This window comes from Maniola hyperantus, chromosome 24 (genome assembly GCF_902806685.2).
Source record: "Maniola hyperantus chromosome 24, iAphHyp1.2, whole genome shotgun sequence".
NCBI lineage: Eukaryota > Metazoa > Arthropoda > Insecta > Lepidoptera > Nymphalidae > Maniola > Maniola hyperantus.
Window position 1 is genome coordinate 7,426,803 of NC_048559.1, and position 19,218 is coordinate 7,446,020.

A 19,218-nucleotide genomic window follows, 5' to 3' on the forward strand; every position below is an offset into this window, starting at 1 on the left:
TTATTACTAAACTGAAGGCAAACATTCACTTATACACCTCCAAGGTAAGTCGATAACATAATTAAACGGCATAAGCACCATTTATAAAGTGTTGATTAAGTAAGAAAAAAAAATGTTGGACTATACTCAGAAAATTACTTAAACTATCAAACAAAATTTCTAACTATTAGTTATTATTTAGTTAGTTAACCATAAAAACAGCTTAGTGCTCTTTGCAATGTGTCACTACTTAGAAAATTGTACAATCAGCGGAGTACATTTCATAAAATTCACAAAATTTCTCAAAATATACAGAAATAACTATATAAAAAAAACGTTCGGGCGCCATTTGTGAGGGTGGTAAATTGGGCGGAATGGAAATATACCCGGATACGGAATAATCTACCACCTTACAAAGATTAGAGGAAAAAAAAAAATAATTTTACTTACTTGATCTATCTACCTAGTAAAGAATAGAAGCTAGCCGTCGACTCCCTTGTAATGTATATGAGGTGTTATAAATGAAATTTGCTAGATGTTAGGCAAAATTGTTTTTAATGTAACTTTTACCGGGGTCGCTTAATACATAGTGATGGCTAATAAGGCTTAGTTATTCTAGCTTAATGCCAAGACTTAATTTAGATACATTAGAATGCCTTAGGTAGATAGTACATAAAATCTATGTTTTAAATTTAAGATGCCATTGGCATGGAATAGACAATGACACAGTAAAATTCATAAAATTGTTTCAAAATAAAAGCTCAGTAGTAAAGACAGGGTTCTTACTGTACACATACACTAAGAAGGTTCACTAAACTGTTCCAGGATACAAACATTTGCTTACTTGTAGGTGCGAAGACTGCAATGTAGCTGGACGGCATCGGCCAAGATCCAAAACTCAATTTAACTTGATTCTTCACAACCGAAATGTTTCATTACAAAGATTTTCACCAAGTCTTATCCATAGAAATTAAGTTGCCAACGTGAATGTGCAAAAGAAATAAATACGGAAAACGAAAGCGAAAAACGGAAAACCGAAAACTAAAAAACGGAAACGCAAACGGAAACCCTGCAACAAAGAAAAACAAGATTATAATTTGTGCTGTGTGAAAATTTCGACACGTGGAATTTTCCCGATCAAACACAACTCACCTATTGAACTCCTGGCCACCAATGGTTTTCAGGAGTCCACCCACAACCCATTATCCTCATTTATTTGGGAAGGTAAAATAACTGGAACTGAAAGGGAAATCATGAAATTAGGATTTTCTCTAACCAAACCGCCATTTTGTCGAATCCACATTACTTGATTTTTCACTCACCATAATTGATGAAACATTGAAATACGTTAGGATGACTAAATTTATAACTATTGTATTTTCCCAGGCGAAGCCATGGGCGAAAAGGAGTGAGATTTTCCTGGAACGAAAAAATTCGTCTTCACATGTTGACTCCAGAAAAATTCTAAATCTCACCAATCGGTGTTGCCAGACGCAACCCGAGTGTGGCCGCTCTCAGTTAGATTGATCATGAAGCCAATTCATTTTTGAATATTTGCGGAACCTAAGGATATATTATAAGAACCGTTTTGTTAATGACTTAACAATAAACAAATGATATTATGGTTTTATTTAATTATTTTTGTTTTATTTTTACGACAATTGACAACGAAGCAAACGCCATCTATTGTGGCTCGAATGAACTCTGAACATCGACCCACGCGTAGTTCTGCACCTTGATGCTAGGTGGCACCAACATACTTTGAACAAAATTGATTTTTATTAAAAGCGAAACGCTAGTTAGTAGTTCAAAATTTACAACGTCACACTATAACAGACGATTCGACATCATACACAATAATATTATCATATATTCTCCTGATATACTATTAAGCATATCAGGAAAGTACTGCGGAACCATATCTGATCGTTTATTAAGACTATTTGATTTGACTTAACACGACTCAAATAGTATCAAGTCGGGAAGCGTGTTGCAAGTATGTCTCCGGCCTTATGCTCGTCTACTTACCTAGTAATTCTATTTACATTTTTAATGTAATTTTTTTATTAATAATATTAATGATATTTACAATACTGATTTTTTATTTTGTCTACACTTAGGTATAAACTGTGTGATTTATCAATTGAAGAAGAAACATTTTTTTTACAGAAGATAAAAAACGTATAACATGAAAATTAAAATAAAATTAATAAATTATTCCGTACTATATTTTATATCAATAATCGATTGTATTTTAAATATATAATTACATGCATACTACTTAGCCTTAATAAATATAAAATAAAATTCAAATCGTATACTAAACACAGGCAATGATTGGTAGCCATCGATTTTTATAGATAGAACTTTTCCTTAATAAATGCGTCCTACTACATAACCAGATCGCTAGCAAAAACTTAGCGTTATTGTTATACTATCTAAACACAATCCAATACCAATATCCTTTTGCTTGATTTTGTAGTTTTAGTGATTTAATATTTTTTAACGCCGCAATGTATAGCGTGCAAAACTCGGGTCAATGTCCCGCCTACGACGTGGCATTGACTCAGCATGGCCTACTTACGCAACGTTCGTTGACCTCTTACGCCAGTCAGATCTTTTAATTGTAATTTATCGTGAACTTTTACAAAATATAGGATTTAAACAAAATTTAGAAAAAATATAGCATTTTTTTTGTGTTACCATAATAATATCAGTAATCATTAGTAGTATCACTTGTCTTGGTTTTTGCTAGCGTTCTAGTTACACCCTGTATATACTAAGCACAAAGACGGCAATCAGCATTATTATCAACCAAAAACACAACCTAAGCGTCTGGAACTGCATGGACGCAATGAACTTACAGCCGTACTCAGAGTCGCTTAATCGTTACTTAAGTTTAGTTAAAACGAGACAGAGCTATATCTCTCACATAAATCTGTCTCGTTTTAGCTCAATCTTAAGTAACGATAAGCGACTGAGTACGGCTGTTAGTAAACCAAATTTAATTTCTGAGCACAGTTTTTTATCCGTGACGCCCTGTCTACACGGTGAAATTTTAGTGGTTGTCTTCCCGCGGCAGAACGATTTGCCGTCAGTAGTACTATCGAAATTTTGAGTTAAACTTAAAAAATAAAATTGTTTTTAATAAGTAATTAATAAATTTTTGTTTTGAAATAAGTAATTTAAAAAAAATCGACAACTCGAAAGTGTGAGAAACAATAGTAACTCCCTAGACGTAACGTGAATAGTAGGTAGGTACATCCACTCACACCTCGCTGCCAATAAAGTGAAAAAGTTTAGAGCAAAATAAGCTCTAGAGCGTAGTGATACGGCATAAACTAGCCTGCACGCACGGGGTATCACTGTTGGTTCGAGGTCTCATTCGATTTTTGTTTTTCACGATTATAAATTTCACATGTTTGACTCTAATATTTTTTTATATTTATAAATCGATTGTAATACCACGACAAAATCATTTCGCTTCGGGAAAACAACCATTAAAATTTCAGCGTGTATATACATACATCGATGCTGGTAAAATAATATTGTGCAAATTATAAAAGCACTACAAATAATAACAAACAAACCAACAGCTCTATATCTACTATCACATGTATTAAAATACTGGCTCCTATTGTATGTCAGTACATTATCACTCATAATTAATACCAAGTTTCAATAAATTCACAACAGCTTTTCAACCTTATAATATAAATTCTTTTTTTATAGTTAGACTCTTTGGTCATTCTGAAATATAAATTTACCTTAATTACATTGAAAAAAATCGTTAATCTGTTATAGGCAAAAACTGAATTTCAGCTCAGTTTGTCTAATCTATCATCAGGTTTTGAAGACATAGGTACACTTAAATCAAATGTTATTGAGGGGTGAAAGTCGATCAATCAGATTGCGCCTCGAGCATTAGCACGCCGCTTTACGACAATAAGGGATGATTCATGCTAAAGGTGCCACGTGCGGGCACGTCTGACGCGCGGACAATTCACGGATTGCAATTTTGTATAAAGAAACGTAACACCGACGAGGCGATGATGATGTGACCTCATACAAATTCCCAATCTGGTGCCTCGGACGCGGTACGGCACGGCTCGGGCCTGGCACGGTCTAGCGTAAGTCGTCCCTTAGTCCTAAGAAATACATAAGTATAACATGTACTTATGATTCGTACTGTAAGCTGCAATCACCTTCTGTCGCATCTGAACATGTTGCGATGTTTGTTAAGACATTAAGGTTTGTACAAGTTTAGATACTCTGAATATTGGCCTAAGATTAGTTGGAATATATTCAAAATATCATCCCTTAATGAGACCTCAGGATTAATTAGATAAACCTAGAAGAGTCAAAGCTTCTTTTGACTATAACAGAAAAAGTAACTGATATAATCAGATAGAATATAATAATTATCTACATCTTACTTTAAAATCGCTATCACTTGTTAAGTATTGACACGACATCAATTTACCGGACAGAATGTTACAAGTACGTAAAAGAAACAAGGTTCACAGACAAGGTTACGTTGACGACTAGTTTAATCGGTAAAACTTTTACAGTACTTGTTTATACCAATTTCTTATCAATAGAGTTAGTTAGCACTTATTCACTTTATTTTTTATAGTCTTAATTAGATCACAGTATCCAGGTCTCGACAGACCTCGGGTATTGACAATCATAGAAAGCTTTCTGAAGCTCGAGTCTCTTCTTTATCTACAGCCGAAACTATTTCAACACCTTCATCATAATTTGGTGCTTTAGAAGAATGGTTCACGCAGAAATGTGTATCGGGATCCCCGTATTGGCTGTGATAAAATTCTTCACGCATCATGAGGTTCAAGTTTGAACATCTGAAGAACAAAATTTCTTGGAATGGTTTTCTGAAGTCTCTGTTCAAAGTAGCGTAAATGATCGGGTTGAGGAGGCTATTTACATAGCCTAACCAGAGAAAGAGTGCACTTATAGCGTCTGGAATAGTATCCTCCTTAACAAAAGGTCTTATTACAGCTAATACAAAGAACGGCAGCCAGCAAATAATGAACGCTGACATAATTATACCAAGAGTTGTTGAAGCTTTTCTTTCTTTAGCCAAATGAAACCGAAGTTTCTTCTGATGCGGTGAATGTGTTGGCTGTAATAGATCTTTTGCAAAATGGTTTTTGTGAGCGAAATTTGATAATGAAGAACGGATTCGGCTCGTTGTTAATTTGTTACTATTCTCAGATGATAGCCTTCTTCTCTCCTTTGGTGGGTGCCTGATCTCCGGCACTGGGCCCATTTGAGAATTCGGTCGATTGATTGTGTGAATGGGCTTCGTGGGTGTTTTTGGTGCTTGCTGCTGCAGCATTGGGCATTGCGACTCGTTTGATTTTCGTTGTCCCTTGAAGCATCTTCCAATAGAACTTTCCTTTTTCTCTATACTACACTGTAACAAACATATAATTTTCCTTGTCAGTTTTATGTCCTCAATAATAAACAGTTTGGAGGTGTACTGAAATTTAAAAACAGTTGCAACAACATACAGTTAAATGCATTGGTAAGGCAACATTGACCCTAGTTTGTGAATGAATGGATGACTGATTTTAAAAGTCTGAATTTTTCCTTTCTGCCATTCGTAGGACTGTAAATTAAGCCGTTAATCTCGGCTATTATTACTAATATCAATTTGATGATTAATATTTGTGAATTCGAGAAATCTTCTAAAATGTTAGTAACGGTTTGTAGTAATAGCAGACCATATCGACAAACGCCAAGAGAAAAAAATATTTACTACGAATTAATACGTTGACGAATGACAGAAGTGAGTGGAAGAAGAAGACATGTTGTGCCGACCCCACGTAACGTGGGATGAGGTAAGGAAGAAGCCTTAAGTTTTCTGCAGATTGTAAAATTGAACTTACCGTAGTGTTTGTACTGGCAGTAGATCCTCTTGTAGGAGGTTGAGCAGGCTGAGCACCCAACAGCTTAGCTTCAGCTGCGCCACCATTTTTCACATTAATTTCCAAGTAACAATGCGTTTCTAGATGCGATTGCGCACGTCTTTCATCTTTAACAATCTTCCTGGCGGCACTAAAAATTTTGTAATACACCACTACCATCACGGTTAGTGGTAAATAAAATGAACCTAACGTAGCGTATATTTGGTATCCCTTGTTTTGAGAAACCGAACACGAAGTCTCTGATTTCTCATTACCCAGTACCAGTAATGGTGGCAGCGATATCAATGCTGCACTCATCCATACGATAAACACGCAGAAAAGCATTCGCTTCGGTGTCCTCTTCACTCCATATTCCAAGGGCTTTGTTATCGCGTAATATCTGTCTACTGATATCATACACAGGTTTAGAATACTCGCGGCGCAAGATATGACGTCGCTGGAAACCCAGAAGTCACAAATCACTGGTCCAAAAGGCCAAGTTCCCATTAAGTCATAGACCATCGCTACTGGCATCACCATCACTGCGACGCAGAGATCGCTAACAGCGAGTGACACTATCAGATAATTGCTAGGCCTTCTGAGTTTTCTCACTAAGCAAACGGCGATGCAAACTAATATGTTCCCAACTATTGTTCCAAATATGACGATCAAAAAAAGACACGCCAAAATTATAGTCACAAGCGTCGAATATTTGGTGTGTTTTATGTGCAAATTTTTCAGTGAGGTCGAATTTGTGTCGTATAACGTCCAGTTCAAAGTTGAATTTGGGTTGGTGATGTTGAGAGCTGAATCATTAAAATCTGAGAACGCCGCGTCCGCTTGTAACACTATAGAGACGAGTATGAGAAGACACGAAGGTAAAGTAACAAAGCTAGGCCGTGAACAGTGAAAATTATGGTTTTGAGCCGCCATACGAGCCCCTGGCCTCGATGACGATTACACACGCTTTCTTTTCGTTACCATGCATCGGGTTTAGTATTTCTATTATATTTTTTTCTAATTCACTCAAATTATGACTCGATTCGAAGCTGAGTCAAGTTTGAAAAACGACTTCGTCATGAAGTTCTTTCGTTTTCGAATGGCGTAATTGATTACGATCGGGAATGGGTTTTAATTGACATATCGCCTGGATTGTCGTTTCAATTCCGAGCAGAGCCATTGGATTGTGTGTTTATTGTTGTAGAAAAATGTTCTCTTTCGTTTTGGTAATAGAGTTTGTTTTCTTTTGTTCCAGCTTTCGGTCGGCGCGTGTTGTTTTATTGCAGTGAGAAAGCCTTTCTAGTGGCTTCTAGTTCAATATCCCGCCAGCGGATTGCTTCATTAGTGTCAGGGGTTGGTGAAGAAAATTTCCGATCTGAAAAGAAAAGAAAAATATTTGAAGAAAAGATTTCTTATAACCGCAAAAAAAAAATCTGTAGCTAAATCAGAAAATCTCTTTTATAAAAATAATGATCCAAGATCCCAGGACTGCCATACGTTACTTATTTTTTGGAAAACAAAATATGTGGGACTAGTTTATACCCGCGACTTCGTTCGCGTGGACTACATACATTTTAAACTCCTGTTTTACCCCTTTAGGGATTGAATTTTCAAAAACACTTTCTTAGCTGATGTTTACGTCATCGTAGCAATATTCAGCCTGATCCGTCCAGTAGTTTGAGCTGAGCGTTGATAGATCAATCAGACAGCTTTTCTTTTTATATTATACTATATATAGCTCAATTACCACTCACTCACTCACTCACTGACTCATTGACATAATTGTTCTCCTAGAAAGAGATAGAAAATGATATAATAATGTATGGGAGATATGTTCAGAAGTGGGATTCGAGTAGGGAAAAATTATGACATTTCAGAAAAACAAGATGGCGGCCGACCTGACTTTTGTAACTTTTTTGTTTTCCAACCGATTTTGTTACAACTTGCAACTATTGAAGATATTAGTAAACATGTTTTAGAAAAAGTGTAAAAAATTGGAAAAACAAGATGGCGGCCGAGATTTTCAAAAAATTTCCTCCTGTAAAATTTTGTATGAAACTTTTTTTTTTCAATCACGGTTTCATATAGAAGACAAAGATTCCTTTAGGGCAACATATGGAGGGAGCTGATGATTGAGGATTTCGGAGACGGGTGAAGGGCACGCTCAAGGTATTGAAGATAGGTGGGAGGTGCTCGACCAAATGTCATTCGAAACCTCATCCAATTGCCAAAAATTTGAAAAAAAATTTAAAATTCCGAAAAAAAGATGGCCGCCATACAAATTTCATCGGCGTCCATCTCGGAGGGTACGAAAGATGGAAGAGTGGTTTCTTGGCAAAAGATGATCAGGATTCAAAGGTCTATTCGATGACTTGAAAAAAAATTCAAAATGGCGGAATTTTTTTTTTCATAGAAAATGTATGACTTTTTTAAAATTGTTCAAAGGGCCATTATAGACCTCGAGAGCTGCTTTAGCAGCTCGAGCAGCGAGCAAAATACTAGTTATACTATATATAGCTCAATTACCACTCACTCACTCACTCACTGACTCATTGACATAATTGTTCTCCTAGAAAGAGATAGAAAATGATATAATAATGTATGGGAGATATGTTCAGAAGTGGGATTCGACTAGGGAAAAATTATGACATTTCAGAAAAACAAGATGGCGGCCGACCTGACTTTTGTAACTTTTTTGTTTTCCAACCGATTTTGTTACAACTTGCAACTATTGAAGATATTAGTAAACATGTTTTAGAAAAAGTGTAAAAAATTGGAAAAAAAAGATGGCGGCCGAGATTTTCAAAAAATTTCCTCCTGTAAAATTTTGTATGAAACTTTTTTTTTTCAATCACGGTTTCATATAGAAGACAAAGATTCCTTTAGGGCAACATATGGAGGGAGCTGATGATTGAGGATTTCGGAGACGGGTGAAGGGCACGCTCAAGGTATTGAAGATAGGTGGGAGGTGCTCGACCAAATGTCATTCGAAACCTCATCCAATTGCCAAAAATTTGAAAAAAAATTTAAAATTCCGAAAAAAAGATGGCCGCCATACAAATTTCATCGGCGTCCATCTCGGAGGGTACGAAAGATGGAAGAGTGGTTTCTTGGCAAAAGATGATCAGGATTCAAAGGTCTATTCGATGACTTGAAAAAAAATTCAAAATGGCGGAATTTTTTTTTTCATAGAAAATGTATGACTTTTTTAAAATTGTTCAAAGGGCCATTATAGACCTCGAGAGCTGCTTTAGCAGCTCGAGCAGCGAGCAAAATACTAGTTATACTATATATAGCTCAATTACCACTCACTCACTGATTGACATAATTGTTCTCCTAGAAAGAGATAGAAAATGATATAATAATGTATGGGAGATATGTTCAGAAGTGGGATTCGACTAGGGAAAAATTATGACATTTCAGAAAAACAAGATGGCGGCCGACCTGACTTTTGTAACTTTTTTGTTTTCCAACCGATTTTGTTTAAACTTGCAGTTATTTTAGATGTTAGCAAACGATTTTTAGAAAAAGTGTAAAAAATTGGAAAAACAAGATGGCGGCCGAGATTTTCAAAAAATTTTCTCCTGTAAAATTTTGTATGAAATTTTTTTTTTCACTTATGGATTCATACAGAAGACAAAGATTCCTTTAGGGCAACACATGGAGGGAGCTGATGATTGAGGATTTCGGAGGCGGATGAAGGGCACGCTTGAGGTATTGAAGATAGGTGGGAGGTGCTCGACCAAATGTCATTCGAAACCTCATCCAATTGCCAAAAGTTTGAAAAAAAATTCAAAATTGTGAAAAAAAGATGGCCGCCATACAAATTTCATCGGCGTCCATCTCGGAGGGTATGAAAGATGGAAGAGTGGTTTCATGGCAAAAGATGATCAGGGTCCAAAGGTCTACTCGATGGATGGAAAAAAAATTCAAAATGGCGGAATTTTTTTTTTCATACAAAATTTTTTATTATTCAAAATGGCGATTATAGACCTCGAGAGCTGCTTTAGCAGCTCGAGCAGCGAGCAAAATACTAGTTATACTATATATAGCTCAATTACCACTCACTCACTGATTGACATAATTGTTCTCCTAGAAAGAGATAGAAAATGATATAATAATGTATGGGAGATATGTTCAGAAGTGGGATTCGAGTAGGGAAAAATTATGACATTTCAGAAAAACAAGATGGCGGCCGACCTGACTTTTGTAACTTTTTTGTTTTCCAACCAATTTTGTTACAACTTGCAACAATTGAAGATATTAGCAAACGATTTTTAGAAAAAGTGTAAAAAATTGAAAAAACAAGATGGCGGCCGAGATTATCAAAAAATTTCCTCCTGTAAAATTTTGTATGAAACTTTTTTTTTTCACTTATGGTTTCATATAGAAGACAAAGATTCTTTTAGGGTAACATATGGAGGGAGCTGATGATTGAGGATTTCGGAGACGGGTGAAGGGCACGCTTTAGGTATCGAAGATAGGTGGGAGGTGCTCGAGCAAATGTCATTCGAAACCTCATCCAATTGCCAAAAATTTGAAAAAAATTTCAAAATTCAGAAAAAAAGATGGCCGCCATACATATTTCATCGGCGTCCACCTCGGAGGGTATGAAAGATGGAAGAGTGGTTTCTTGGCAAAAGATGATCAGGATCTAAAGGTCTATTTGATGACTTGAAAAAAAATTCAAAATGGCGGAATTTATTTTTTCATACAAAAAATTTTATTATTCAAAATGGCCATTATAGACCTCGAGAGCTGCTTTAGCAGCTCGAGCAGCGAGCAAAATACTAGTTATACTATATATAGCTCAATTACCACTGACTGACTGACTCATTGACATAATTGTTCTCCTAGAAAGAGATAGAAAATGATATAATAATGTATGGGAGATATGTTCAGAAGTGGGATTCGAGTAGGGAAAAATTATGACATTTCAGAAAAACAAGATGGCGGCCGACCTGACTTTTGTATCTTTTTTGTTTTCCAACCGATTTTGTTTAAACTTGCAGTTATTTTAGACATTAGCAAACGATTTTTAGAAAAAGTGTAAAAAATTAGAAAAACAAGATGGCGGCCGAGATTTTCAAAAAATTTCCTCCTGTAAAATTTTGTATGAAACTTTTTTTTTTCACTAATACTTTCGTATAGAAGACAAAGATTCCTTTAGGGCAACACATGGAGGGAGCTGATGATTGAGGATTTCGGAGACGGGTGAAGGGCACGCTCAAGGTATTGAAGATAGGTGGGAGGTGCTCGACCAAATGTCATTCGAAACCTCATCCAATTGCCAAAAATTTGAAAAAAAATTCAAAATTGTGAAAAAAAGATGGCCGCCATACAAATTTCATCGGCGTCCATCTCGGAGGGTATGAAAGATGGAAGAGTGGTTTCTTGGCAAGAGATGATCAGGATCCCAAGGTCTACTCGATGGGTGGAAAAAAAATTCAAAATGGCGGAATTTATTTTTTCATACAAAATTTAAAACTTTTTTTAAATTGTTCAAAATGGCCATTATAGACCTCGAGAGCTGCTTTAGCAGCTCGAGCAGCGAGCAAAATACTAGTTATACTATATATAGCTCAATTACCACTCACTCACTCACTCACTGACTGACTCATTGACATAATTGTTCTCCTAGAAAGAGACAGAAAATGATATAATAATGTATGGGAGATATGTTCAGAAGTGGGATTCGACTAGGGAAAAATTATGACATTTCAGAAAAACAAGATGGCGGCCGACCTGACTTTTGTAACTTTTTTGTTTTCCAACCGATTTTGTTACAACTTGCAGTTATTTTAGATATTAGCAAACGATTTTTAGAAAAAGTGAAAAAAATTGGAAAAACAAGATGGCGGCCGAGATTTTCAAAAAATTTGCTCCTGTAAAATTTTGTATGAAACTTTTTTTTTTCACTAATACTTTCGTATAGAAGGCAAAGATTTCTTTAGGGGAACACATGGAGGGAGCTGATGATTGAGGATTTCGGAGGCGGGTGAAGGGCACGCTCGAGGTATTGAAGATAGGTGGGAGGTGCTCGACCAAATGTCATTCGAAACCTCATCCAATTGCCAAAAATTTGAATTTTTTTTTAAAATTCCGAAAAAAAGATGGCCGCCATACAAATTTCATCGGCGTCCATCTCGGAGGGTATAAAAGATGGAAGAGTGGTTTCTTGGCAAAAGATGATCAGGGTCCAAAGGTCTACTCGATGGGTGGAAAAAAAATTCAAAATGGCGGATTTTTTTTTTTCCGCTGACTCACTCATTGACATAATTGTTCTCCTAGAAAGAGACAGAAAATGATATAATTATGTATGGGAGATATGTTCAGAAGTGGGATTCGAGTAGGGAAAAATTATGACATTTCAGAAAAACAAGATGGCGGCCGACCTGACTTTTGTAACTTTTTTGTTTTCCAACCGATTTTGTTACAACTTGCAGGTCTTGCAGATATTAGTAAACGGTTTTTAGAAAAAGTGAAAAAAATTTGAAAAACAAGATGGCGGCCGAGATTTTCAAAAAATTCCCTCCTGTAAAATTTTGTATGAAACTTTTTTTTTTCACTTACGGTTTCATATAGAAGACAAAGATTCCTTTAGGGCAACATATGGAGGGAGCTGATGATTGAGGATTTCGGAGACGGGTGAAGGGCACGCTCGAGGTATTGAAGATAGGTGGGAGGTGCTCGACCAAATGTCATTCGAAACCTCATCCAATTGCCAAAAATTTGAAAAAAAATTCAAAATTCCGAAAAAAAGATGGCCGCCATACAAATTTCATCGGCGTCCATCTCGGAGGGTATGAAAGATGGAAGAGTGGTTTCTTGGCAAAAGATGATCAGGATTCAAAGGTCTATTCGATGACTTGAAAAAAATTCAAAATGGCGGAATTTATTTTTTCATACAAAATTTTTTATTATTCAAAATGGCGATTATAGACCTCGAGAGCTGCTTTAGCAGCTCGAGCAGCGAGCAAAATACTAGTTATACTATATATAGCTCAATTACCACTCACTCACTGACTCACTCATTGACATAATTGTTCTCCTAGAAAGAGACAGAAAATGATATAATAATGTATGGGAGATATGTTCAGAAGTGGGATTCGAGTAGGGAAAAATTATGACATTTCAGAAAAACAAGATGGCGGCCGACCTGACTTTTGTAACTTTTTTGTTTTCCAACCGATTATGTTTAAACTTGCAGTTATTGCAGATAATAGTAAACGATTTTTAGAAAAAGTGAAAAAAATTGGAAAAACAAGATGGCGGCCGAGATTTTCAAAAAATTCCCTCCTGTAAAATTTTGTATGAAACTTTTTTTTTTCACTAATACTTTCGTACAGAAGACAAAGATTCCTTTAGGGCAACATATGGAGGGAGCTGATGATTGAGGATTTCGGAGACGGGTGAAGGGCACGCTCGAGGTATTGAAGATAGGTGGGAGGTGCTCGACCAAATGTCATTCGAAACCTCATCCAATTGCCAAAAATTTGAATTTTTTTTTAAAATTCCGAAAAAAAGATGGCCGCCATACAAATTTCATCGGCGTCCATCTCGGAGGGTATGACAGATGGAAGAGTGGTTTCTTGGCAAGAGATGATCAGGGTCCGAAGGTCTACTCGATGGATGGAAAAAAAAATCAAAATGGCGGAATTTTTTTTTTTCATACAAAAATTTTTATTATTCAAAATGGCGATTATAGACCTCGAGAGCTGCTTTAGCAGCTCGAGCAGCGAGCAAAATACTAGTAATATTATATAGATAGAGTAGTGTCAATCTGTACATTTAACGTAACGTAACGTAATAGGTAAGTAACGTCTGGATATCCTGGGATCTTGCTCTATAATAATTTTTATAGTGTCAATTTTTTTTATCGTAATTTTAAGTATTTGTAAGCCGTACAGCTGTTCTCTTTCTCTCTCTCTCGATGCAATATTGTGAAAAAAATCGTCTCATCTGTGAGCTTCCGTGGCGTGCGCTGCGAAAATAGTTAAAGTTTTACCAGTACCCGTAGTATAAGATTTTACGTCACACCAAACACGAAGTCGAAGACGAGAGTCGAAACACTTCTGCGTTATAGTAAACTGGATCTTAATTGCCTTGTTTTAAAGCTCAATTTTGTCTACACATCTACAGCCAGCGCTCCAAGCGGAAACCTTGCGATATTAAAATCAGTGGCATTGAATTTTTGACTTCAATTCAAGGCTCTTTAGGTCCATTTTACTTTGATGCTATTGTGTTTCGATTCTCGAATTCTAGCAACGTTTGGTGAGACGTAAAATCTTATACTACGGGTACTGTACATACAGGTAAAGCTTATTTTGAAAATTGAATATGCTATTATTATTTCGTTCATAAACAGTTTTTTTAAATAATGTAACCACAAATTTACGGTTTCGGATTTTTCCTTTACTGGTGCTATAAGACATTGCTACCTGCTAAATTTCATGATTCTAGGTCAACGAGAAGTACCCTATAAGTTTTCTTTGACAGACGCTACAGACGGACAGACGAAAAGATGGACAGACAGAGAGACAGACAACGAAGTGATCCTATACGGGTTCCTTTTTTCCTTTTGAGGAACGCAACTCTAACGTTCTCTAACGTAACTCTAAAAAAAAAATAAGTAGTTACAGATAACTATTTCATTTAAAATCACGAGGTTTTCAAAGATTCCTGCCCTTAATAATTTAGATCCTTTTAGCAAGAATTTTCTTGATTGTATGCCAAGTAAATTAAATTCTCTAAAGAAAATAATTAAACGTAAAAACAGGGGCGTCGTGTTTCATCCAATTAACGATAATATAATTATTGTTCATAAAAACAGCTGCTATGAAATTTGATTAAAATAAAAATACTTTCTTGATCTTTATAAGCACTTTTACCTACGGTAGTAAAAAAAACCAGCCAAGTGCGAGTCAGGCTCGCGCAACGAGCGTTCCGTGCTACAGTCGTATTTTTTCGTCATTTTGCACGATAATTTAAAAAACTATGATGCATAAAAATAAATAAAAATCTGTTTTAGAATGTACAGGTGAAGACCTTTCATATGATACCCCACATGATATAGTTATCTTACTTCGAAAAATTCAAAATACTAATTATTAGTTAATGACCACAATTTTTTTTTTGTGTGTTGTAACGACAAATTCACGGTTTTCAGATTATTACCCGAATGTCTGCTATAAGACCTACCTACATGCCAAATTTCATGATTCTAGGTCAACGGGAAGTACACTGTAGGTTTCTTGACGGGCCGACAGACAACAAAGTGATCCTATAAGGGTTCCGTTTTTCCTTTTGAGGTACGGAACCCTAAAAACTAGGCTATCACCGTTTTTCGTTATAATAGTAATAAAATGATAATAAAACCATAATGCATATTACCAATCGTTACGCCATTAATTTGCAATTCTATACTTATACTTATACTTATCTATATCTATACTATTATATAAAGAGGTAATGTCGTTAAGTTTGTTTGTAGGGGGTAATCTTTGGAACTATTGAACCGATTTTAAAAATTCTTTCACCAGTAGAAAGCTACATTATTCCTGAGTGACATAGGCTATACGGGATCTTTAAAAACCTAAATCGACGCGGGCGAAGCCGCGGGGATCAGCTAGTACTGCATAAAGACATCTGACGTCTTTTTAATAAAAACAAACTATAAAACAATCACGTTATGGTGTAGGTACGTAAGTCGTACAATTATCCCGCCACCATAACTACGTCCTAAAACATAAACTACCCATTAGATAACGTATATGGACAAAAGGCTATTACCCTGAATGATAACTATCGCACATTATACTAACAGTAATTATATTATTTAAGCCGTCTATACCACAAACAACAGTCTATTATATTATAGTTTACTTATAACAGTTTTGAAAATTCTGCGTGCCGCTATTAGTCCCGCAAATTGCTAATGCGCTGGAACCATCATCAGTCTCATTAACAGCGAAATAACGCTATTTTGACGTCATTTGACGTAGATATATTTAAGTGAAAATATACCATCAGCTCGAAACTTCAGTCTAGTGCTGACGTCACTAAAATGGCGGCCATGCGCATTAGCAATTTGCGGGACTTATACCCAAGCCTTCTCTGTAATATAACTTTTTTATCTACGCTTATATCTTAAAACTAGCTTATGCCTGCGTCTTCATCCGCGTGGACTATACAAATTTCGAACCCCTATTTTACCCCCTTAGGAGTTGAATTTTCAAAAATCCTTTCTTAGCGGATGTCTACGTCATAATAGCTATCTGCATGCCAAATTTAATTCCAATCCGTCCAGTAGTTTGAGCTGTGCGTCGGTACAGAGTTAGCTTACATCCCGGGAAAGGACATAGGCTATTAATCCCGGAAAATTAAAGAGTTCCCACGGGATTCTTGAAAAACCTAAATCCACGCGGACGAAGTCACGGGCATCATCTATTAATAATAATAGTGCTTCTATAAACAATTTACATTGTTTTTAGAAGCACTTATTACAATCTAAAAATATAAATCTTAACACTTAACACTTTTTGTCGCTCGTGACCACAAAATCTGCTATTGTTCTAAATCGAGAGGAGACGGGCTATTTATAAAAAATAAAATAAAGACCGCGCGAAAAATACATAAATCTGCATCTTGCGTCATAATTCATGACTCTATTGTGTCCGCTTCGGTTAGTAAATCAAAATCTTTAAAGTATCTACCAATATAGAGACTCAACCCACTATTTTGGTAGATAGATAACTACTATAGAATAGAATACAATATATTTTTATTCAAGTAAACTTTTTGAATTGCTTTTGAATCGTCAACTAGTTGAACTTACCACTGGTTTGGAATGCCGTTCCTACCGAGAAGAACTAGCAAGAAACTCGGCGGTAGCTCTTTTCAAGTGATCAATGCTCTTAATCTCCACCAATTCACGTTCCGCTCCGCTCCACTACGCTCCGCGTCGTGACATGACGTGACGAGTTTGTTGACTCAAAAACTTCCTCCAAAATTCGGTTATTCAACAAAAACAAAATCACATTAGGTACACATAATTGGGTTTCGCGTAAAATTAAAACGTCTGAGCGGAGGGGGTCGTAAATAACGGAGAATGTGTCTGACACCACCCACTATAAATATTATGGCAGCCTATGGGGTTAACAATACTAGCAAAACAAATTGACAGCCGAGCTCGGTTTAGGTATATCATATCGAATTTGAAAGTGTAATGTGGCATGGATATAATTATTAAACACTAGGCACTAGCTGATGCCCGCGACTTCGTACGTGTGGATTTAGGTTTTTGAAAATCCCGTGGAAACTCTTTGATTTTCCGGGATAAAGAGTAGCCTATGTCACTCAGGTCTTAAACCACCGACATCTAAGCCTCAATAGCTCAACGGGTAAAGGAATGGACAGAAAACCGAAAGGTCGACGGTTCAAACCCCGCCCGTTGCACTATTGTCGTACCTTTTTTTTTTTTTTTTTTACGTGGGGAAATCCTCATGGATACTACCGCGCTCGGGGAGGTGCGGTGGTTATGTCGGACTCTTACCGACTATACCGACTAAAACCCCACGGTGTTCTGTCTCATCCGTTGTTGCTAGGCACAGGGACACGAATGTATTCGACTGTGCAACCTAGCTAACGCCAAAGCAGGCCTAGCTCTGGGACTTTATGGGGTCCCCAACTCAGTTTTAGGCTCACCGGGGACAAGGGCTTGCCTTCCAACTCAAGGACCTATTCTCCCGCGGGCAATAGACTCCCCGTGTCCCCGGACCCGGAGGTCCTATTCAAGGGGGCAAGCGGCGGTCGTCGTACCTACTCCTAGCACAAGCTTGACACTTACTTAGAAAGGAAAGGGGAATATTAGTCATTTAACATGGCTAATATTCTTTTTAAAAAAAACATATATATTGTACCTGTAGGTACAATAGATGTCGGTCCACTCTTAAACTTGTCTTGGGGAGGTTCAAACTTCAAACAAACGCGTAGGTATCTACAGCCGCAAAAGTGCGGATTCTTTAATTATAAATCTAAAGAAAAGGAACAAACCTTGAAGACAAGTGCTTTTGACCAGGACGTGCTCAAGGAGACAAAACGGAAAAACGCCTATAGTACGCGACAGGTCGGGGTGGCAATCGGGGAGGGAACGCCCCGCACAGCCTCCGTGCTAACCCGGATGCGGGCGAGCGCGGGTGACGCGCGGATGTGTCTATAATCTATAATAGACCTGTCGCGTATTTTTATTTGAAATCGAGCTATTATTTTTAGGGTTCCGTACCTCAAAAGGAAAAACGGAACCCTTATAGGATCACTTTGTTGTCTGTCTGTCTGTCTGTCCGTCTGTCTGTCAAGAAACCTACAGGGTACTTCCCGTTGACCCAGAATCATGAAATTTGGCAGGTAGGTAGGTCTTATAGCTGACATTTGGGGAAAAATCTAAAAACCGTGAATTTAGGGTTAGATCACACAAAAAAAATTAAAATGTGGTCATGAACTAATAATTAGTATTTTCAACTTTCGAAGTGAGTGACTATATCAAGTGGGGTATCATATGAAAGGTCTTCACCTGTACATTCTAAAACAGATTTTTATTTATTTTTATGCATCATAGTTTTTGAATTATCGTGCAAAATGTCGAAAAAATACGACTGTAGTACGGAACCCTCGATGTGCGAGCCTGACTCGCACTTGGCCGGTTTTTTTTACTTAGCTTCAATGTATTTTTCTCTATTTCTTTGGGGTTGCTTACGCAAACGAGAGTGAAACGGGCTATTTGAGATGGGTAGCAGTGTAAAGACAATTTTGCAATTATAAAATTCCAAAATGACCCTGCCAGGAACCGAACCCGGGATCTCCCACTTATACTCCCACAGCACTCACCACTGCACCAGGGAGAGACCAAGATTTAGTAATTTATTCGTGTTTGTTTAAAAAATTATATATCCTGGTCACGTAGCGTAGGTACTTGGGCCGACCTAAAACTGATTTATTAAGAAATGAAATTGTTTTACCTCCTCCAGAAGTAGGTAAGGGCAATATTTTATTGAATTGAAATGTTTAATATATAATAATAATAAATCATTTATTGTTCCAAAGCGTTGGTACAAGTATAAGAATATTTTTCCGACATATTATCGCGACAAAAGACTTCCTTAAGTAATAAGTTTATAATATTTAAATTTTAAATACTCATCTAGAATTTATTTCTTAGTAGGTCAGTAGGTAGGGGAATTTTTAACAGTTTGTACTAGGTATTTAAACTTTAAATAATAGAAAATCATTATCCCCTCGATCCCCAAACTAG

At 36.6% G+C, this 19,218-nt stretch overlaps 1 protein-coding gene across 1 annotated transcript in view; it reads right to left on the reverse strand.

Moving 5' to 3' along the window:
* Window positions 1-3,173: 3,173 nt before the first annotated feature.
* Window positions 3,174-19,218, reverse strand: part of LOC117993516 (5-hydroxytryptamine receptor 1-like) — a 146,518-nt gene continuing 130,473 nt past the window's right edge. Inside the window, exons 3-4 of the mRNA XM_034981320.2 lie at window positions 5,892-7,284; window positions 3,174-5,416 (exon numbers count right to left, since the gene is read on the reverse strand). Of these exons, the coding sequence (XP_034837211.1) occupies window positions 4,667-5,416; window positions 5,892-6,842 (1,701 nt within the window). The 5' untranslated portion in view covers window positions 6,843-7,284 and the 3' untranslated portion in view covers window positions 3,174-4,666. The remainder of the gene's footprint in view (window positions 5,417-5,891; window positions 7,285-19,218) is intronic.